The sequence below is a fragment of the Papaver somniferum genome, chromosome 10 (genome assembly GCF_003573695.1).
Source record: "Papaver somniferum cultivar HN1 chromosome 10, ASM357369v1, whole genome shotgun sequence".
NCBI classification, from domain to species: domain Eukaryota; kingdom Viridiplantae; phylum Streptophyta; class Magnoliopsida; order Ranunculales; family Papaveraceae; genus Papaver; species Papaver somniferum.
Window position 1 is genome coordinate 20,415,393 of NC_039367.1, and position 24,133 is coordinate 20,439,525.

Genomic DNA, 24,133 nt, shown 5'->3' on the forward strand with positions numbered 1-24,133 from the left:
AAACTTAGAAGATTAAACATATAGGGACAAAATAAAAGAGCTTTAATTAGCGTCAAACACAAATAAATAATACTTTTTTTTTTTCAAAACCTTACTCCATAACATAGCCAAAACAAAAATCCTTACACATCTTGTGAGAAGTGGATTATAAACAAAAGACAATCCGTCAAATATCTGAGAAATTTACATGCACTGGTAAAAAAATTGTTAGAGAAAGAAAAACATAAATAAAAACCCGTAATAGAGAATTCAACCAAATACAATCATGAATGAAGAAACACAAATAGCATATTACCGTGAAAGAAGTGTCCATTTGCAATAAGAAACAAAATAATAGTTGTGTCATACTTCCAATAAATTCAAAATTATAATTAAACATATAAGCCCCTGACCTAATCAATAACGTCTGTCACTCCATTTTATTCATTATCAAAACCCAACGAAAAATCTTTAGCGGATATTAATTTATTAGAATCTTTATCAGGATAAGTGGATTGAGATTTCTACAGATTTTTGAAGATAATCGTATTGTGATCATAACAAATAATCATTCAGAAGAAAAAAATTCACATACAAATATACTATCAAATGAATCAATAATATGAATCCCTCAAGTACAAAGTTACTCATCTTTAGAACAACTATTGACTTCTATAAAAACTTCAAATTATCAAAAGATTCTTAATTTTATGCATACGAATGGAAGAGGTTCTCATAACATTTCAAAAAAGAGATGTGTCTTTGATATTTATGGTAGATTTTCACATTTTATGTGCAAAGAATCTTCATGTTTTGCACCCAACGAATACATTTTCCTAAAGAAAGAGAGAAAACACAATATGTAATTTGAGAGTAATAATCAATATTTTTGCTTCTTTTTTTTCTTCCTTTTTGCGGGTGTACTTGTCTTTTTGATGAATCTTTTAAAAATTAATTGTTTTTTATGCACAATTCTTTAATTTGTTAGCGATTAATAATATTATAATTTTTTTAGTAGGAGCCATAGAGCTGATTCATCCTCCATTTGGTGTCCCAGTATTCTTGAAAACTCCATTTAGTAAGTTTGTTGCAAATTTGGATGCGTGAATCCCGCATAGCTATACTACTCCACGCAAACTTCGCATCCAAGAAGGAGGTGTTTCAGATGATTCTTCTATTAAAGAAGAAGATGATTTCACAAATGTTGATATTGTTCAGGCTGATTTGGTTGGTTCTTCTTTTGGTAAAGAGGGCGATTCTCTTGTGAAGAAGTTATTTCCGGTTGGTTTGGATATGCTCATGCGTACCAGGGCATTAAAATTTATTTTTGGAAATGAAAAGCTTTATTCTATCAAGTTTGGAAAGGTCTGGGCGGTGATCAATCGGACAATTGCTACGCCATTCGCCAGTTTTACAGTTGACTCAAGAGACACTAGGTAAGTTCTGTCTTAACCCAAGATCAATTTTGGCATTATGAATGCTTGGTGCATGTGTTAGTATATAGAGTGTAAGGCTATTCCCATGCATGAAAATAACTTGACATAATACCTATATTCTATTGTCAGGTTTGGTACTTCTTGCCGGTTCTAACTTCGATACCATCTGCAAGTCTCATTGTCGATTCAAGACATACCAGGTAAGTTTTTTATTTATCCAGATCAAGTTAAATTTTGGCGCATAATTTTGCATATGATTGTTAACTATTGGTTTTCATTTTTGGGAAATTTTGAAATAGGTTTTCTTTGAAGATGTTTGTTATTTTGGTTTTAACATCTAAGGTTAAAATGCAAGGTTAGCTTGAATAGGTTTTGGTTAATTCCTATTCTTTCTGTTTTCTTTGGCCAAGCAATGGTTTTAATTGTCATATAAGTCCTCCCTTAATCTTGTTTATGACATTTCAGTGATTACAATGGATTAACAAAATACAAGTTAGTTTTTTTTTTAGCGTTGCATCTATGCCAATAAGACTCTCAATTCTACTCCTCCGCTCCGTTGATCCAAAAAAAAAAAAAGAAACCCCAAAGGCTGGATACTTCTTAACTGTTGTTTTTCATATTCTCTACAATTAATTGATCGGCAATCCGATTCGAAGCCGCAGCGTATTTTCTTCTTACATTTAATAAGAGTTTGATATATTTGTGGGTTGGATAAATAGGGGCCTATTCCTTACTGCTATTAAGTTCCTTACTTCTTTGTTTTTCGATGTATATAATCCGGGTTCATTAGTAGTTTCAATTCTTAAGCTACATTTTCACGATGATAGCTTGTGGTTTGGTTATTGAAAAATAAGCTCCATATCCTCTTAGGCTCCCACTACTATATCCTGTAAAGTTTAGGGTTTTTTTTAATGTTTTTTCTTGTACCATGTGAACCTTAGGATTTGCAGGGTTTACTCCTTTTAAGTTTCCTGGTTTATTTGAATTAAGCTTCTTAGTTCTTACTGTTTAATTGGGTCATTGGGTTGGAGTCCTATAACATCTCAGCTGGTTAATTAGAATAGTGAGTTTAGATTCCTAGCCAGATTAGTGAGTTAGTTATTGTATTCAGGAAACTAGCTTCAACTAGTTAAGTGCATTAACATCATCTTGTACAATGTTTTACAGTTTATTTGTTCTTTTTTCCTTGCATTAATCTCTAGAATTAGCCTTACTGCTTTATTAGTTAGTTAATAACTATATAGTATCAATTATTAGACTCTTCTTTTCTAGGGATTATAAATTCTTCTGTGAAACAACACGATGTTGAAATCATAGCTTGTTATGTGTTATTTTGGTCCTATTTTATAAATCACGACTCATCTACGAGTATTTATTCAGAGATACATTTCTCACCTTATAAGTTCTTGAGTGCAGAAGACGCTATAAGGGCATCATTCTCAATCGCCAAGATGACGAATTTCCTATCCCATGCCAGCCATCTTAACACTTTTCTCACTATTAATAGAAGGGATCGGGACCATATTTTGATAGTTTTATCACGAGTGAAGACGTTCAACTTCCACAACTTGCTTGTGGCGACATACATACTGCCAGCATTAGAAGATAGCTCATTGGGTACCGATGAAGAATGAAAAATTTCCATGAGGTTGAAGAATTATATTTGTAATTTTACATTTCTAGTTAACTTTAAAATTGTTATAGCTTTTTAGGAATTTCGTGTTGCACTCTTTTCCTTAGTCAAGGTTTTACCATTATGGGTTTTCTTTGGCAGGGTTTTTAACGAGGCAAATGTGTGTCATATTTTCTTCCAAGTCTTTAATTTACTTTATACGTATTTCTTACGAAGCTAGTGATTTTGGATCTTATGAAAGGCATATCCCTGCATAAAGCAACCTTTAACGAGCTTTTCCAAGTTAGTTAGCCGATTTTTAATGTAAATCGACTTATTCTCAAGAAAGAAAAAAAAGTTAGTTTTTGTTTTTAGTATGAATTAAACAAGAAATTATTTGCTTGAATTAATTTTACATGGATTATAAATATTCCATAAACCAAATTACATAGAAAACATGCGTAAGATATTCTTTCAAATTAGGGTATCGGTTGTATTTAATTATTATTCTTATTCTTAAATGAGACTTCGTGGGAAAAAAAAGGGATGGATGAGATTTTTCAAAGGGTCAGCCCTAAGTCCATACCTTTTGGTCTTAGTTTTTTTTGTTGTTGTTGCTAAGTCACATATTTTTACTAATGAGAATAACCAAAGAGTTTACGGAGATGAAAAATAACAAAAGAAAAACTAAAATTACAGGGGGAAGCTAAAAAATGAAACTAGAACCTAGCAAAATCTATAATAATGCCTATCAGGCATTTCAAGTTTGATTAGGAAAGTTGGCCTTCCCGCATGTTGCACCACCTCTCCCAAGTTAATTTATATTTTTTTGATACTAAGAAGAATTTTCATTACTGAATGGATTGAGTTACAAAAGATTTGTCCTCTAGTATTGCATTGGCAATAAAACTTGGAAGACTTAAAGACCAGACTCAAGAAATTTTAAACAATCTATCATGCCTAACCATTTTATCAGCTGGATTATTGCATTTCCTACTAATAAACTTGCAACACCATAAGGGATTATTGCTTAACATAAATTTATTGCATTTCCTCTCCCAAGTTATGTCTTGCTCCTTTCTTAGCTAACACGTCAACAGAGAAATAACAATGGATGTAAACATTTTCAGATAGAGATTTGCATGCCTTCAACCATCTTGATTGAATAAACCAAGGGATATCTTCTTTTTTGAAGTCCTCCATTACTGATTTAGAGTCTGAATTGATAATAATTCTGCTGCAAGATAGTGCAATTGCCCATTATATAGTCCATGCCACTGCCATTACTTCTGCAATGTAATTTGTGACAACTCCAATACCTCCAGAGATTGTACCTAGAACTTGACATTTATGATTTCCAACAGCTGCACCATCACAACAAAAAAGAACATGCCCGTCATCTGGATTAGATCAATGATACTCCTTGGTTAAGATGAATTTGGTACTTATCTTACCAATACTGAAGTAATTTGGATCCAATTCGAGCAAACGTTTCAAAAAAAGAAAATTCTTTTCTTGGAATTGTCAAAAAACTATTTTGATCAAAACAAAAGTGTATCGCATGGGAATCAATCTTTCATCTGATTCTTCGATAGAAAGAAATCACAAAATCAGTATATTAGTATCATAGTCTTGGTTTCATCTAGTACCCTTTATTCCATAACTACCATATTGAATTACACTGCATGATTCTACTCTCGAAATATTTTTTATTAGGCTGAAAGTTGTTTCCAGGTGTAAAAAGTTGTGAAAAAGTTGAGAAAAAGTTGTTAATAAAATTAGACATAGAAAACTTGTTCTGCAATGACCTTCTAAAATCTGGAAACAATTTTTACATCAGCAAAACAAGTTTTCTATGTCTAATTTTATTAACAACTGCTGATTTAGTAAATTTTCCTTTTAAGTTACCACTCCGAACTATTTGATCTTCACCACCGTTTATTGCTGGTAAGGAGGAAGGCAAATAAGGCTGCAATTCAGAAGGAACATTCCAATAATCGTGAATTAGTAAATATTTTACTTTCATATCCAGGTGAGCATTAACATAATCTGAGTATCCTATAATGTCAATCAATGAACCATCTCCTATCCAAGTGTCAAACCAAACAGAAATCCTTTCTCCATTACCAATACATCATCTCACATCAGTTTTAAGAGCTTGCCATGTACACTTCATACCAGGCCATACTGTGGAGTATTTCCATTTTATACTTCATTGACCATTCCTGTTTTTATATTTTGCAGCAAAAAATCTTGACAAATAATCTTCATAAGTTAATAATTTCCACATCATTTTCATCAAGAATTCCATGTTAACCATTTAGAATCTTATGATCCCCAATCCTCCTTCGTTAGTAGGGGTATAAACTTTACACCAAGCAAGAGCTTCATATTTTCTAATCTCACTATCTCCTGACCATAAGAAGTTTCTCATTATTCTTTCACATTCTTTTATTACAGAACTGGGCCATTTGTATACTGCCATGCTGTAGAGAGGTATACTGGAGAGAACTGACTTTATCAAAACAAATATGTCTTGAAAGAAAGCAATTTACCTTTCCAAGTTGCTAAATTATGCTGCATCATTTCCACCATGGGCCATATTGTAGCTGATTTGACTATGCCGGACATTAGAATAAATCCTAAATATTTATCTGAAAAAGAAGTGAGATCCGTTTGCAATAAACTTGAGATTTATGATTTCTTTGCAGGAGTTCAACCATTAACAAAGCATTGGCTTTTTTTTCTATTAATAATTTGTCCTGAACTGTCTTGATAATTCTTGAGTAGATTTAGTAGGTTCTCTAAACTTCTCTTGGAGCCATTGCTAAAGATGAAAACATCATCAAAAAATAATAAATGAGTGGGATGAATTCCTTTTCTATTCACCATTGGTTGCTTTTTCTTGGAATTTACTAATTGATACAATAAGCTGCTTAACATTTCTTCCATTAGAAAAAAAAAAGAAAGAATAAGAGATACTGGATATCATTGCTTTAAACCTCTTCACTAGAGAAAAAACCATTAGGACTACCATTCAACATTACATATATTATTGCAGATTCAAATACTATTATTAATAATTGACACCAATTAGCTGAAAAACCAAATCTTTAAAGCATTTTAAATAAAAAATTCAAACTTACTGAATCATAAGCTTGAGATATATCTAGTTTCAAACCAACATTGCCTCCCCTTATTTTCATCTCATCTCACTAACTAGTTCTGAAGCTAGTAGTAATTGCTCATTTATGCTTCTTTCTTTTGATATAAGCTACTTGCTGAGAAGAAACTAGTTTTTTCATTAAACCTTTAGTGGTGATAATTTTAGTGAAAACCTTAAAACTGACATTACTCAATCCTATAAGTCTAAACTGATTTGTTTTTTTTTTCTCCTTGAACTTTTGGTAATAGAACTAAGAAATTTGAGTTAAGTCCTTTAGGTATAAATTCCCTTCTCTAGGAAAACGGAAAAACAGTGAAAAAATCATTTTTAATGATATCCCAACATGCTCTATAGAACATACCTGAGAACTATCTGGACCAGGAGCACTTTCTGCATCCATATCAAATATAGCTTGTTTAATTTCATTAGAAGATGGTATATCATCAAGCATTTCCTGATATTTACTTGTGATAATATTAGGAATTACTTCAAGTAAACAATCATCAAAAATTACTTCTAAAAAATTGAACCAATAAGTCTGCAATTTTTTCTTGATCTGCTATAATGTTTCCATCATTATCTTTCATCTAACATGTCAAATTTTTGGTGTGCATAACTTTGACATTAGTATGAAAAACTTGTGTATTTGCTAAACCCTCCTTAACCCATTTAATTCTTGATTTTTGCCTCATCACAGTGTTATACTGAACTTCCCTTGAGTTATATTCATTTTTGAGCTTGCACTAGCTCATTTAAGGAGCAGACATTGTGACGATCTCTATCTGAGATAACCATCTTAGCCCTGACATTCTCCCCAGCTTCTTTAATTTTGTTTTAACATTTCCAAACACTTTCCAGTTCCATTCCTTCAAATATGCTTAATCTTATAACTTTTTGCACGAATATAAATGCTATATCACCATTCAAAATTTCAGACCAACTATCTTCAGCTAACTTCAAAAAACCAGGATGTTATATTTTTTGAAATCTCAAAGGACTTTTTTTTTTTTGGGATATTAGCACTACCTCCCAATAGTGGAGAATGATCTAACACTACTCTGAGTCTCACTCACTTTACACCCCCAACAATGTATTTCTCTAACCATTCCAGGTTAAAAATTGCTCAATCAAGATTGCATAAGATTCTTTTATCTCCATGCTGGCAATTTGACCAAGAAAAATCTAATCCAATTTTAGGTGCCTATAATAATTCACACCTATCAAGACATTCATTGAAATCTAATATTGATCTTCTAGAAGGTATTTTACCTCCCACTTTCTCTTCAGTTTAAATTACTACATTCAAATCACCCAAGATAGCCCCAAGGCTTATTAAGATCATTGATTATTTGCATTTCTGACCACAAAAATCTTCTTTGCACCAAGTCTACATAAGCATGAACTCCAGAAACTAAAAGAATCATGTTAGAGCACTGCTCAGTCGAATTCACAAGTGTTGCTATCTCGGGCTTGTTGTCAAATTTAGTTGATTTAAACTATATCTTGATTTCTAGTCTACATTTAGTCAAGTCTCGGATTAGTATATAAGTGTGTAGTAGAGTACCATACATCATTGCGTTCTACCGTTTGAAGGAGAACATCGACCGAAGGTTTTGGAGCACTTCATCAACAAAAGGAAAGTGAAGACTAAACCACCTATTACTCAAGTTTTCACCTTTCTATATATGAGACTATGTCGCATGACTAAAGAAGACATTGCATGCACAACAGAAATTTCGAGTCAAGTTTATCTTGATTAATTATATTCGAAATATGTTGACTAAGCTTAAGAACTTTGTTCATACTTGATGAATTTGGTTAAAAACAATTTATTATTTATAACCTAAATTATGATTCAAGATTATTAATTGAAAATAGTCTGGAATAATGATGCGTGTCATTGATGTTATTCGGGAATGTTTCAAATTGATTATTAGAGAGATATAGAACTACTGTAAATCTGGACACAAGACAGTACACGTACCAGCTTACATACTGGCGCAAAATGTTATAGGTCCGGAGCCGCAGTACATGTACCTAATACACGTATCAGCGTAGGTATAGTTTGGCAATGACTTTTGGGGTACACATACACGGTATGCAAACCCAAAAAGTTTTGTGACTCGTGAACTCAGGTTGGTACACATACCTAGTACGCATACCGAAAGAACTCCTGAACTCTTTTTGTCTTAAGGGTATACAAACCCGGTACACGTACTATGAAAAAATAACTCACGAACTGGATGTAGGTACATGCACCAATGTAGACTGTTGTTGATGGTGGTTTTTAGTTCTGGGCTAAATTGTAAAACCAGTATTTAATGCGCTGTCACCCTGCAAGGGGTTGAAAAGTGACGAGTGCAGAAAACCTCCTCGTTCATTGAGCAATTCAATATATATGAAATTCACTCAGAATGGTGCGCGTAGTAGCAATCCCAAATATTTTGTGGTTTCTATTTTATACCAGCATTATTAATTAATGCATGATTTGCCTACTATTTTTCCGTGCTATGTTCTCAACCGAACTCTCATCATTGACATGACATGACGATTACGTGTTCACTCTCAACAGAGTAGCATGAATCTCCCAAAGTGAGAGTATTGAGATCTGCATGAAAATACCCACACATGCTCACTCTCTGACAAAGAGATTTTCGTATCAACATTTTTAACTAAAGACAACTCGATCGAACATGTTTAATTTCCTTAAGGGGAATCTAGACTGTCCATATCAGTCTCAGAAACGATCATGGCCACACAATTTCCACGCAATTCAACAAGCCTGGTCAAGCCCCGGAGGAAATAGGCAACCGTCATGATGACCGTCGGCGGGCCCACCAAACACTCCAACTGATCGTACCTTGCCTAAGCGCATCCCAACGTTGTCAAACGCCAACCCTAAGTAAGGTGGTCACGCTGTTGAAAGAAGCTCGAACTAGCATAGACTGTCTAAAACAGTCTTAAAAGCGTTACAGCCGTCCAACTTTTCCAGCCTAGTTGGACGGCTTGTATTACTCCAAGAGTGATTAGGGAAGTGCTAGCACGCACACCGGCGGCCCAGCTTTCCCCCACTTGATCGGTCTGTCCACGGCAAGACCATAAGGCAATAAATTGTTTGCCCAAACTATGGCAGGCGTGATGCTTCTAAACCCTAATTTGGGTCGCGGAAGTACATTAACATCTTAAATCGATCACGACCATCCAACTTAGACAGCCTGTTTGGATGGCTTAGATCGCGTCTTGGACGATTAGGGAAGTGCACACGAGTTCACCGCTGACCCAACTCTATTCATGTTCGATCGACTTACCTGTGGGAGGACAATGAAGCATCGAATTTCTCGATCGAACTGGAGTAGTCGCGGCTGTCCAAAACGCTAATTTGCGATTTGCGGCAATATATTTCTATCGCAAGTTGATCATGGCCACTCATCTTCGCCTGCCGAATCGAGTGGCCTAGATCCGATTTTGATGGACCAAGAGATGTAGGCATGCACGCTGGCGTCTCGTCTCCACGCATACCCAATCGGTCCGTTCGAATTAGCACCTAGTGCTTGGATTCGACTAGCCAAAGAAGGGACGTCCGCACGTCCCTAAACCCTAAAATTATATCAACGGCGGCAAACATCTGCCGCAAACCATCTCGTCTGTCCAACTTCGCCAGCTTGATCAGACATTTTGGATTAGATATTAGGCGATCAATGAGGTACCTTAATGATCACCAGCCACCACTCTGTCATAGAGAGCAATCGGACAAGTGATGGCTCATTCAGGCGGCCTTCAAACGATCACCCAAAGGTGGTCGAACATGCTGCCATTTTAAGACTCAATCTGCAACTTATTTGTTAAGCACTAAGACAACGATGCTTCATGCACGTCGATTATCTTGAGCTGCTTGCTTAAAAAGCGATGCTTTACATGCATCGAACATATACGATATTTTATGTCGGCCTCACAAAACAACTTAGTTGTTCCACCTAATAGGTTGTATGCTATTCTTTGCGGCAAGTTCCATGACTTGATCCACTTACTCGAGACATCAAACATGTCACAAACTTGGGGATACTTACTGGGGTATTGGTCTGGCGGTTTACAGCGTGCAGCGTGCAACGCTCCCATTATGAGAATGTGTCAGGAAAGGACGGACGATTGACAACGATGAAAGTAGTGGACGAAGATGTGACCACGTGATGATCACCATTTCTTAAACGGCCCCACTACTCCACTACTCAACCTCCTCCACTTTCTACGAGATCAGGGTTACGCTCAAATGACTTGTATAAATAGGTTTTCAACCTATTTCAACAACAAGAACACAAGTGTTGTCAACATAGTATCCAGAAAACACCCAGAACTGATAGCTTACATTATGCAAGCCAGTTCCACATTTTGATACAAGTCATAAAATAGCCACACCTTCAAAATTCAATATTTTTGGTCTCAACACCTTCTTCGCTTTCCTCCCTAAGATCAACCCCTTATCCTTCACTTTGTGACTGAAGCAAGTCTGGAACGACCATTTCTTGGTTTAGGATAGAATTATACAGATTGATCTCTCGAATCTAAAGTACTCCCCTGCAGTGCATTTGTTTAGGGTTTAGATTCTTTTCTCATCAACACACCCAAATTTACCAAAATAGCAGAATCAATTTTTACCCTCAAACAACTGTTAGAGCATTGCTCGGTCGAACTCACAACTGTTGTTATCCCAAGCTTGTTGTAAAATTTAATTGTCAATACTATATCTTGATTTCTAGTCTACAATTACTTAAGTCTCGGATTAGGATAAAAGTATAGTTGAGAAACGGACATCACGGCAGTCATCATTGCGTTCTACCGTTTGAAGGCGAAGATTCAACAGAAGCTTTTGGAGAACTTCTTCAACAAAAGTTAAGTGAAGACTGAACCACCTATTTCTCAAATTATATTCTTCTTTCTTTTGGAGAATTTCTCAAATTTGGTATCCATACCGGTACACATACCAGAAAAGTTATGTATTCTTGAAGTCGGCTGCGTATCCAAACCGGTTCGCATACCTAAATAGTTATGTGGACTCCGGAACCGGTTATGGTCTTAAGATACACAAACCAGTACACATACCTAAATAGTTATGTGAACTCCGGAACTTTGTTGTGTTTAAAAATACACAAACTATCAGGAATATAAGGGCAGGTCAAGTCATGTTGACTTGACTAAGTCTGTCTGAGTCTTATAAATATATCTCACCTATGTCTGTAATCAATATCTGATAATAATCCTGTAAGAATATCTATTCAATATTAATTTCTATCTTTATCATAGTTTTCACATGGTATCACTCGGGAAAAGAACAATCACAAAATTTCTTTTTCGATCCTTTTTTTTCATTAATTTTTCATCTCCATCTTCACATACCTCTAAAATATCATATTCTCTTTGATGGAGAATCAATTTTTAGTTTCCGCTGCATCATCATCATCATCAAAAGGTTACAAAAAGAAGAAGAAGAAATTAAATTCTGATTTTTGAAGAAGCTTCTACTTTCGCTGCTGTAATGATCAGAAATTTGGGGTTTCTGGCTACAACTATGATGAATTCCTATTTGATATAGGTAATTTTAGTTACAATTACACATATTATCAGTTCTCAATTCCAAATTAGGGTTTACTAGCATTGGGTTCTTGAAATTGCTGGTAATAATTGTTTTCCTTTAGCAAGATTTGTCAATATTTTTAACCATAACCCTTCTCTGAAGCCGTTTCTTCCTTAAATTCGTCAAAACCCAAAATTTAAATCTTACACATCAACAAAATCATCATTAGAATCAAATCTCAGAAAACCACTAGTAAAGCTTTCTCTTAGACATAGATCAGTAGAAGAAACCCAGATGGGAAAAAGGATTATGTTATTCATTCCACAATTAGAGACTTTACCAGAATTCAAACTCTACATACAAAAATCCTTGAGAAGAAGAATCATAATAGAAGTTCAAGATTATTATCAACGAAGAAGAAAGAACAACACCACCACCATCATCATCAGAAACAGGAAGAAGAGGTATTAAATTCAACAGCAGCAACACCAAATTATCAACAACCAACTGCAACACTTGAACCAGGAGTAAGTTTGGGTTCAGGTGAATTTTTCATGGATGATACTCCACCAAAACACTATTTATTGATTCTTGGTACTGGTAGTGATCTTAATTGGATTCAATACACACCTTACCATGATTGTTTAGAACTAAATGGTCCTTATTATAATCCATACGAATAAAAATCTTACATAAATATCAGTTGCCATGACCCAAGATGTCAACTGGTTTCATCTCCATATCCTCCACGAACTTGTGATTCCGGTTGCAACCAGACATGTCCTTCCTACTACTGGTACGGCGATAATTCCAATACAACTGGAGATTTCTCACTGGAAACCTTCACAGTGAATGTAACAACACCAACTGGAGCATCATAATTCAAAGCAGATGAGAATGTTATGTTTGGTTATGGGCATTGGAATAGAGGTTCATTACATGGATCTTCTGGATTATTAGGACTAGGCCGATGACCTTTATCCTTCTCTTTGCAGCTTCAATCGGTCATGGACATACATTTTCTTATTGTCTTGTTGTCAAATAAAAAAATAAAAATAAAAATAATTCGAGTGTTAGTAGTAAACTCATATTTGGTAAAGATCTAAGTCTTTTGAGCAACCCAAATTTGAATTATACTATATTGGTAGCAGCAACATGAAATGACAAAGAAACTTCTTCTGTCGATATATCAGTGTTGGAGATGAAGTGCTTGAAATTCCAGCAGGAACATGGGAACTGTCAGAACAGGGCGCCGGGGAAACGATAATCGATTCGCGTACTACTCTTAGTTACTTTGCTGATCCTTCATATGAGATGATAAGGAAGGCATTTGTTAAGCAGATTAAGGAGTATCCATTGGTGAAGTATTTCCCTGTACTGGCTCCTTGTAAAATGTTTCTGGTGTGGACAAGATTGAATTGCCTGAATTTGTTATTATTTTCAAAGATGGAGCAGTATCAACTTCTTATCAGCAACATCAACTTCTTATCAACAGGGTTAACTAATCAACAAAAGCAGCAGCAACTTCAAAATCAATTCGACGGCAGTAGCAACTTCCGGGTAATATAAACATTCATATGGGTAATAACTTTTTAATAACAATTTTCCCCATTTGTTCATTATTACTTCTTTTTGTGTGATTTTAGCATATGAAGTAATAATTTTCAATACCTAGCTGGTCCTAGAAACATCTCAATAACCAGTTATATGACTTGTTACTTCAAAACAAGTCATATCAATACCTTTACAGATCTGGTCTTACAAACACCAGTTTCTAAATAACAATTCGAGTCTCTTAACCAACAGAGAACAACAAAACAAATACTGGAAGCTACGATTTCTGCTGTTAATCAACTTGTCTTGCTGCTGGTTCTCTAATGTTTTTCAGTTCAAGTCTGTGTTGACTTCAAAAACTACTTCTGTCAAACAAGTTCTGGTTGTGTTTCTACTGCATCAACTATTTTCGCTGCTGCTTGTCTACTACTGCATACTCCTATTACATCTCCTGCTACAGTCTTGCTATTTGGACTTCTAAATTGCGCTACTATTGGTCTTTAGGACTGTTTGGGTACGATACATATTTGCAGTTTTATGAAGCCTTATTACAGTCAATTTTATTCATGTTGTGTTGCGTATGTGCCTACAACAGATCATTTCAATGCAAGGTATATTTGGTCACCTATCACTATTGCTGTCTCTGCTATTACAATCTGCAGCAATAATATTAATCAGCATGGTTTGTTTAGTATGCGTGTGAGTCACTGAAAGTGCAGGATATATATAGTTCAAAACAAAATATCAGTTTCTGTGTTATAAATGTGCTGGTTCAGTGGTTCAGTGTGTGTGTGAGACTGTTTTGCTTCAGATCTGCAATTTTTATCACCAAGCTTCATTGTAGCTATAAAGTTCAGCTACAGTCAGATTATTCTTTTTAAATATGTGTTGATCATATTGCTCTAGTGTGTTGAGATTTCTCATTATTACCAGCTGTGCAATGCTAATTCTAGTGGTGATATTCATACTTCTACTGGTGCTGTTACTTTATCATTAGCTGTTGACAAAATTACTTCTGCTTCAGACAAGACTGCTTCATGCTTCTGTTGTTGTCTCCGGTTTTGCTGATGTTTCTACAAAGATACTGCAACTTACTTTGTTTTTTGTTTGAGAGGGTTTAGTCCTTTTCTTTTTACTTGTCAAACTCATACAGTGTCTGCCTGTAACGTTTGAGGGGGTGTATTAGGAATATAAGATCATGTCAAATCATGTTGACTTGACTAAGTGTGTCAGAGTCTTATAAATACATCTCACTTGCGTCTGTAATCAATATATGATAATAATACCGTGTGTCTGTAATCAAAGAGTCTTATAAGTCTGTCAGAGTCTTATAAATACATCTCACTTGTGTCCGTAATCACTTGTGTCGGATAAATTCTTATACACATAAATTATTTCTTCGAGATAATTTGCATTTGAATAATTTCTAAAAACACTATAAACTAATAGCGATACCTGCCTTTCAATCGTGATTGTTTTGTTCACAAAAACATCACCACCTGCTGCAATATTCAGAAGATTCTTATTGTTCGCAGTAAAAGACTCTTTTTCAGAGAACCAGGTAGGTCTCACACAAATACTGATCAGCAAATACGCCAATGCCGTATAAATTTGGGCTACCATTTGAGCCACCAACTTGGACAACGAATAGTGTTTCACCAATACTATGGTGCCTATCTGTAGCGTAGGTCACCTCGAATACCATACCGACATCCAAGGCCGCATTGCCGCCAACCATGGTCCAGATGCACGAGGTGGATGGACCATAGTAACTCACTGGTACTGATTTGAGACACTCCTGTTCCTTATATGAAAAAAATGAAATGTTGCTATCCCTTGATAAAGTTCCAAGGTAATCTCCGTGGCATCTCAATAATTGAAAGTACAACTACAAGCAGACTATTCATTCATTCCCCACTACCCAAACAGTAGGGAGAAGAAATCAAACATGTGGTAAGCTTCCACTAATCCACTTGTACTAAATAACCTTAAAACAATCTAATGCTTTAACTTAAGTTAGAGTTCTACTTCTAACCACAGGGTTCTTGATAGTTAGAGAGTGTGCGGTGGTGGTGCTAGTAAGCCGCTGAGACTATAAGACAAATACGAGAGACTTTAATATTACGATGCATGTGATTTATACGTATGTGCTTAAAGCTATCATGGTTCGAAAGAAAATAAAGATTAGTGTATATGGAAACATTTTCCATTGACCACATGGGGCTGGCACCTACTAAACGATGTGGTTTACTTGGAAGAGTGTATTTGACTCCACATACAAAAGAAAACCATTCTATAGATTGATTCAAGAATTTGAGATTCGGACAACAAAAATTCTTGTAGCCTCAATGTAGATGAAGATAGGTTAAACAAAAGTTGGAGGGTGATGAGATCGTGGACAGTTTTCCTAGACAGGTTTCCATGTTCATTTCCTCATACTCACCCATCAAATTGAGGTATACCATTGGCAATATATTTGTTACGCCGAACACAGTGGCGGAATTATAAAGCCAACCCAAAATCCAGACAAAACCTAATTTTTACCATGGTTTTAAATTTGGCCAAAAAAAATTATGCTTAAACCATAGGCTTAAGCCACCCCCAACAATGCAATTAAGTTTTCAAGCCACCCCAACCTTGATTTTCCAGCTCCGCCACTGGCCGGACACTATTATTTGAAGAGGCTACAACCACCGTATTCATAGGTCCATTTTTTTAATTTATTATACAGATGGTGTTCACTTCAAAGTTCCCAAAAGCAAAGTTGCGAACCTCTAATAAATCATGACATTTTTAGGTGCCACTTGAAAGAAATTAGAGGCGATTAATAAAACAAAATAAGGCCACCCAAACCTAAAATGAACTCACCATTGGAGATCATACCTTTAACAATCGGTAGTTAATTATTATTTTGAAAAGGAAAAGAAACCGAAAAAGAGTTCCATTTTCTTTTCATTATTAACTTATTATTAAGATCCTAATATAATTGGTAGTTTCAAAATTTTTAATTACTACCGATTATACAATAAGCGCAAATAAATTTAATTTTTCTTCTTTCATAATTGATGGTTTCGTCAAGTTTATATTTATTGATTATGGAAGTACCCCAAAAATAAGTTTTCCATATTTTCTACTTTTATAATCGGTAGTTTTGACAAATTAGTTATCTATCGATTATGAAAGTCGCCCCAAAAATACATTTTCCCAAACGTTGAAATTTTAAGATTTTTTCATTGTCATAATCGATAGATAATTATCAACTGATTATGAAAGAAATACATCTTCCCACATTTTGAATTTCTTCATTTTATAATCGGTAGTTTTGACAAATTAGTCTATCGATTATGAAAGTCGCCTCAAAATTCAGTTTTCCCAAATTTTATAATTTTTGAATTTTTCTACTTTCACAATTTGGTAGTATCGGCAAACTAAATATCTATCGATTATGAAATGAATAAATTTTCCCAAACGTATAAAATTTCGAATTTTCCTTTCATAATTTGTAGTTTTGATAAATTAGTTATCTACCTATTATGAAAATCGCCCCAGAAATACATTCTCCCAAACCTCAATTCATTTTAAAGGGTAGAAACGTAAGTTGAACTAGTAAGGGTAGCTTAGTACTTTTACCATATACAGACACCCCTTATCCTTTGTCCCTAGATGGGGTATAAATAAGTGGCCCCTAATTTTTTTTGGGTCGCCCCTAAAATTTCTGTGGCTCCTTCTATTTTGTCTCAGATTGTTCAATGTCTTGATTGTAGTACTGGAGAGTTACCGGTTCGTTATCTTGGAGTTCCTCTATTATCTACTAGGTTATCTCATTAGGACTGTTTGCCTTTAATTTCTAGAGTGCTTAAGATGGTGAAGTCTTGGAAATCTAAGAGACTTTCTTATGCTGGCAGATTGCTTCTCACTAAAGTTGTTTTTAGTGGTATGATTTATTTTTGGCTTTCATGTTTTATCCTTCCTAAAAAAACTGTCAAGGAGTTGAATTCTATTTTCCTAGAGTTTTCTTTGGGCAGGTGTAAAAATGGGGAAGTAATACCATCCTATTAGATGGAATGTGGTATGCAGGCCTTTTTCGGAAGGAAGTCTGGGTGTTAGGAGCATAGAAATCACTAATGAGGCTGCAAATCTTAGACATCTATGGGACTTGGTGAGTGAGAATCATACTATCTGGACTTATTGGATCCATAAGAATTTGATAAAAAGTAGGGATTTTTGGTCTCTCAATACACCACAAGATGCCTCTTGGTGCTGGCGGAGAATTATGGATCAGAGAACTAAAGTCAAGGATCTTATTTTTCATATTATAAAGGATGGGGAAAATACTAAGTTCTTAACTGATTTATGGCATCCTCTTGGTAGACTCATTGATTGGGTTAGTAGAGATGTTCTTGAGGATCTATGTTCTAATACTGATTGTAGTGTGGCTGATTTCACTGACGAGGAATATGGCTGCACATGGGTCGGGTTGGGTCGGGTTTGGCCTCACCCACCACCCGACCCATTGCTGGTGGGTAATTGAACTTTTCACCCGCAACCGACCCACCATAACAATGGGTCGCTTTTCACCCGACCCACAATAAGGCGGGTTGGGTCGGGTCGGGTGGTGGGTTACCCGTCATAACTTGCAAATTACTTGTATCATGATTCATGAAGAATTACAGAATTCAAGTGTAGAAAATTAAAGTTACTTAAAAATGAAGGAGACAAATATTTTCCATAAACTTCTTTGTTAACACCTAATTTACTACTAGGGGTGGATAAACCATTTCCGACGAGGCATGCTGATCAGCTGATGAAGCATCCATTAATCAATTTAGGGAAGAAGAGTCTCCGTGACTCTGTTTCTGAGAAGGAGAGAAGAAGAGGCCGAAGTGATAGGTGTGGGCTGCGAGTGCGATGCTTAGTTAGGGTTAGGTATTTTATTTTTTCAATCCAACGGCTGAGATTCATTTTAGGATAGAAAATCTAAGGGCTAGCATGCTAGGGAATATTGGGCGGGTTGGTGGGTCGGTTCGGGTGAAGGAAGTTCCTACCCGCAACCGACCCAACATACGGTGAGTTTTCACGTGCCTCACCCATATTCGACCCATACTTAGGTGGGTCGGTTCGGGTACGGGTATTTTTGACGGGTGTGGGTCGGGTCGGCGGGTCGAGTCGGTTATGTGCAGCCCTAACGAGGAAGGTTGGTATTTCCCTGATTCTATGGATGAAGATATGAGTAACACTGTTGAGAAGCTGAAAATAGTGGAACTTGACCAGATTGCTCTTGATACTATTGTGTGGAAGCCTAGTGCTTCTGGTGCATATACTATGAAAGACACTTATAAGTGTTTAGATGGTTATGGAGATGTTGTTCAATGGCAGAGTATTGTGTGGTTCAAGTCACATGTTCCAAGGAATTCTTTCATCACATGGCTCGCTTTACATGGTAGGCTCAAGACTAAGGAGAAGATGGTACAGTGGGGTTTATCCCAGGTGGATGATTGCAAATTATGTGAGGTGAGTCCTGAATCTGAGGACAATTTTTTTCTTAAATGTCCTTTTTCTGCTAGTATATGGAAGGGGCTATTATTAAAAATGGGGTTTATCAGAGAGACTTGCAGTTGTTGGATGGAGAAAATTAGTTGGTGTGGTAGGGTTTTTGCTAGTAACAGTCTTATTGCTAGAATGAAAAAGCTAATCCTAAACTGCTTTGTTTATCATGTTTGGAGGGAACGAAACTGTAGAGTGTTTTCTTACAGATACTCTTCTGCTGACCAAGTGGGATTTTCTATTCTTGAAGATGTTAGAATCAGAGTCTTATCTTTACATATTAAGGTTGAAGATAATCCCACTACTTGAGCTTTTATGGACAACTTCAATCTCAACTGTGGTTTTGTTATTACTCCTCCCATTTTTTGTTCTTGGTTGTTTCCTGCTACAAACTTTATAATGGTGAATATTGATGGTTCAAAAAGAGATAACTCTGGTGGTTGGGGTGCCATTCTTAGAGATAGTTTTGGTGATGTGATTGCTGCTGCTAAAGGAGGTGTTCCACCTATCTCTGTAAATGCTCATGAGATTCAAGGTGTGGAGCTGGGTCTTAGTCTTGCCAAAGAGTTGGGTATTAAGAAAATCCATCTTGCCATTGATTCAATGGTCGGTTATAATCTGTTAGTTCAGCAGGATAGTTCTCCTCCTTGGATTCTTTTACAGATATGTAGAAGGGTGTGTAGACTTCGGTCTTTTTTCATAGTGTGGAGATATATCAAACCTACAGAGAGACGAATAGGGCTGCATATCTTTTGGCAGAGCATCCTTCCTCCAAATGGGTGAATGTGACTCCTGATGAGTTTTCTTCTGAGTTGTGTCTCATTTTAAAATAAGATAGGAGGGAAAATTGTACATGCGACATTAGTTTTTGCTTTTTTTTTGTTTTTGTTTTTCTGTTTTGGTTCTTTGTCTATAAGGGGTCCCTTTTAACCCCAACTGATTGATCAGAACAAAACCAAAAAAAAAGCTTTTCAAATATAAAAAACAAAAAAGAAAAACAATATGCTAATTCCGAAAATATGTAGTTGTTCAAAATTTACGTTTTTCATTTCTTAATTAAGTGACCGTGTTTCAATGTGCATACTTTAAAATAGATGTTCCATATTTTTGATATTCATTTACAAAAATCTCATTTGTAACAACAATAATAACCAAGCTTTCGGTTTCCAACTTGCTAGAAATGAAACCTAAGCTTTAAATCATTCTTTTTATGTCATTGTTCTGTTACGTGGATGTCTGACTTCCAGGTACGGATCCAAAAATGTTACTTGGGAAGGCATGAAAAATTACCGATTGCCAATTGCGACCGAATGAATTGGAAATTTTTTCATACAAGTCGTATAATTAGTTTATAATTGAAATATATCTATAAAACACTAGATAGGTAGACAAATAAATGATAAATTGAACAAAATCTATTGAAGAAGGTGATTGGAGAACATAAATTTAAAGTTAATAAAATAAAAATGAGGAAATATATTTAGAAGAAAAAATGTTCATGTTCTAAATTAAAACTCTTTAATTTCCTTGTATATGGGCTAAAAACTATTTGGTGCAGAATTTGCATTGGCTAACTCCAACAGTAGGTTAGCCCCTTTCCAGGCCCATCCACGCTGACTTTCACAGACTCAAGTTTTGATATTTTCCATTCTTTTACGTATCTTTTCACTGCCTAATCCCATGTCAATCTTGGCTGACCTTTAGTCTCTTTCTTTGTGTCTGAAACATGCCTTATGATTCGAACACGCATTTGTGCCTCAGGAGTCTCCTTTGGAGACGACCAAACCTTCTTGGGTGGTATTTTAATCAGTTTTTTTTATCAATTGGCGCTACTCCGAGTCTATCGTGTATAACGTCGTTTCTAACTCGGCCACGTTCCGTATGGCCACAACTCCACCACCGGATATGCTACTGCACTACACTTATCTTCTGAACATGTTATCTTCTGGTAGCCCAACATTTCGAACCATACAACATAACATATAACATAGTAGGCCTGATTCCCGTCCTAAACAACTTTTCCTTTAAGCTTTTGCGGATTTTTTCTAGCCATTTTACCTATCCCACTCGAATACTATGGTTCACATCCTCATCAATCTCAACGTCACTCTACAACATCGACCCATGATATCGAAAAAGTGCTCTTCCGGGATACTACTTGTCCTGCCATTCTGACCTCCCCATCCTCAGAATATAACACTGATATACCCACATCCCATATTCGATTTTTGTCTTATTAAATCTGAAGCCTTTTGATTTTAAAGTTTGTCTCCAAAACTCGAACTTCTTATCAACTTCTATCCTACTCTTATTAATTAACACCGCATCATTCGTCAAAGATCATGCACCAAAGGATCTTCCTTTGAAGATCCTTTGTAACTTCATCTATCACCAAAGCAAAAATGCTCAAAATTCTGAAGTTGATTCAACTGTCTCTAGTATTATTACACCAATGTCACAGCATAAAGTCAGTAAATCTGATTCAGTATATCCATGGGGTTGTCGATTTAATGCTTTGGAACAAATAGAAGACGATGAGATAGAACATAATGAATATAATGAGCATGATGAATCTAGTGTGGAAGGAGAGATAATGGTTGATCTAGAACCAAATAAATTGATTTAAATTGCTGATTCAACTGAACTTGAAAAAGATGTTGTCAAATTTGTAGATGGTGGCATAGGAAAGGTAACAAATGAACCTATGAAAATATACTTATTTGACTAAAGTTGTAGTTTCTCCAGCAGTTAAGAAAACAGTTAGTAATACACAAAGACAAGATTCACAGGATAAGATTCAGTCTGCAGAGAAGAATAAAGACAATCCAATGGCAGTTAAATACAATTTCAGGAAGAATGTAGACAAAAGGAGGTTTAAAGAACCTCCAATCTAAACGATGAAGATATTATTTTTGGAACATATGGGGGCCTTAGAAAATCTAGGGCCCAACAGAAGTTAAGAAATTTAGTCAATCAATTTAGTCCAACTTTGGTTTGGATAGCTGAACCAAAAATAAAGTGCACTCCTTGTTTTTGCAATAAACTGAAATTGGCGGGTATGCAATCCATGGGAATTCATAACTCTTCTTCTAGTCATAAAGGTAATATTCAGCTATTCTGGAATCAGTCAGTAGTTACACTTTCTGTAGTTTCCATATCAAGTCAAACTTACAGTAGTTGTTAGGGATGTAAAAATGCGGGGGTACCAAAATACACCACCAACTTTTTCTTAGGCAACCTGTATAGACTAAACTCAATTACAATTCCCAGAGTTACAACTTAATGAATCTCAATCAGGAATTATTAGAAGAGTTTATATCTCTTTCTCTCACAATCAATATGTAAACGAAGACAAGACCGTGAACCTGATTATACTATGAGAGTACTTGGACGATTCCAAAGATCAATATCCAATATCAATCAAGTCGTATCCAAAAATTATGATGGACGTATCTACTTTGATTGATTTATGCCTGTGATATTTCAATTATAAAGATAAAAAATATAATGCGGAAAAAGAAATAACACAGACACCAGAAATTTTGTTAACGAGGAAACCGCAATTGCAGAAAAACCCTGGTACCTTGACCATATTTGAACACCAAACTTCATTAAGCAGCTACAGACTCTAGCCTACTATCAAAACTCGGACTGAAATGTGGTTGAGATCGAATCTACCGTCACAACGATTCAGTTACAGTCGTGCTCCTTACGCCTCTTGAATCTCGCAAGACTCTGCGCAATTGATTCCCTTTGCGTCCTTTACATACTAAGAGTCGCTTCAACTCAATTGAAGCCTTTAAACCAATATGCCTCCTACAGATAAGCCTATATGTGATTTCCGTTTTGATCAAAGATCAAGGTGAGATAGGAAATCATTTGCAATAGATAAAGTCTAGCAAACCTCAAAATCCGGTACTTATAACTATGGAAGATCATCCTGGATTATTATTCACTTCACAAGTAATTCCTACTCCAATTTTGATTAAGAATCGTTATAGAGGAATATACCCGTGGAATCACAAAGTCTGAGATGAAGAAACTTTGCGATTTCTATTTATCTTGTATGATATGATTGAGACTCAACAATCAGTAGTAAGATCAGGATACACGAACTATCAATAAAGATAGTAGACCTGGCTTCACGAATCCCTAAGCGAAGTCTTTTTAGCCGCTAAACCTAAAAAAATTAAAAGAGAGGACGACTCTAGTTTACAACTAGGACGCACGAGAAAAGTGTCAGGGATTCAAAGATCACAGTTGCTTGAAGTTCTCCTTATATATACTTTCAAAACAAAGGTTACTTTAGATTTAATCTAACTTAGCTTTGGAATCAAGCAATCATATCCACCGTTAGATGAATCTTTGGTTAGAGATTAACACAATAAAATATACACTCTCGTTAGGATGGACCATAACCAACCCATGTACAATGACTTGTTCATGTAAGGTTAGCTGAAACTAGTCAGACGAACTATAAGCTTAATCATTTTCATATAACGCTTTAAGACTTTAATCTTGAGTTACAACCATAAGTTATAATGTGATCAAATATGTCTAGATATGTTTCTATAGAGAGTTGTTCAAATGTCGATTATCTCATAGAAATAATTCTAATGCATCTGAAAATGTTCGACAGGATAAGTGCGTGGATGAAAACGCGGGGGTACTAAAATACACCACCAAATTTTTCTTAGGCAATATTTACGGAAAAACTCAATATTCAATTCCGAGAGTTCAACTAAATGAATCTCAATCGAGATAGGATATCTAGAGTTATATCTCTAACTCTCAAATCAGAACGTTTACAGATATAAGTTCGTGAACCTGATTTCCGGGTGAGAGTACTTGGGTGAGTCCAAAGATCAATTTCCCAAGTAATCAATCAAATCGTATCCAATAAACAAGGTTGGATGTATCCATTATGATTGACTAGATCTTAACCTGCGTCTTGACGGCACGGGTAAGGATATGTGTTTCAAATGTATCCATCGATTCATACATGGCGTAATTGTCTGAGAAGAATCCAACCGATCGATCCAGGTTTAAATGTTTTGAGGTGTTGGTTAATAAACATGTCCTTATCCTCAAATATTTTGATATTGTGTATTTAAGTCATACAACCCTTTGGGACAAACATAGCTAATCGTTAGAGCATATCCTATGGGCAGTAGAACATTACTTCGTTCACTACTGCAAAAAAATATCATCAAAGGTCATTCACCAAACTTGTAACAAAACTAAAAACACCTAAAATTACTTTAAAATCAATT

The 24,133-nt window shown here is 35.5% G+C and overlaps 1 protein-coding gene, 1 long non-coding RNA gene and 1 pseudogene across 2 annotated transcripts; all 3 read left to right on the forward strand.

Annotated features, from left to right (window-relative positions):
- Positions 1–1,211: 1,211 nt before the first annotated feature.
- Positions 1,212–3,259, forward strand: LOC113317643. Its single transcript, XR_003343807.1, has 3 exons — positions 1,212–1,415; positions 1,545–1,615; positions 2,832–3,259. It is a non-coding gene; the product is annotated as an uncharacterized LOC113317643 (long non-coding RNA).
- A 7,977-nt stretch (positions 3,260–11,236) lies between these two features.
- LOC113315374 lies at positions 11,237–14,719 on the forward strand (annotated as a pseudogene).
- Positions 14,720–18,488: 3,769 nt separating this feature from the next.
- Positions 18,489–18,952, forward strand: LOC113315375. Its single transcript, XM_026563664.1, has 2 exons — positions 18,489–18,827; positions 18,881–18,952. Exons 1-2 carry the CDS (start codon positions 18,489–18,491, stop codon positions 18,950–18,952), a joined length of 411 nt encoding a protein of 136 aa, XP_026419449.1.
- The last annotated feature ends 5,181 nt before the right edge of the window (positions 18,953–24,133 follow it).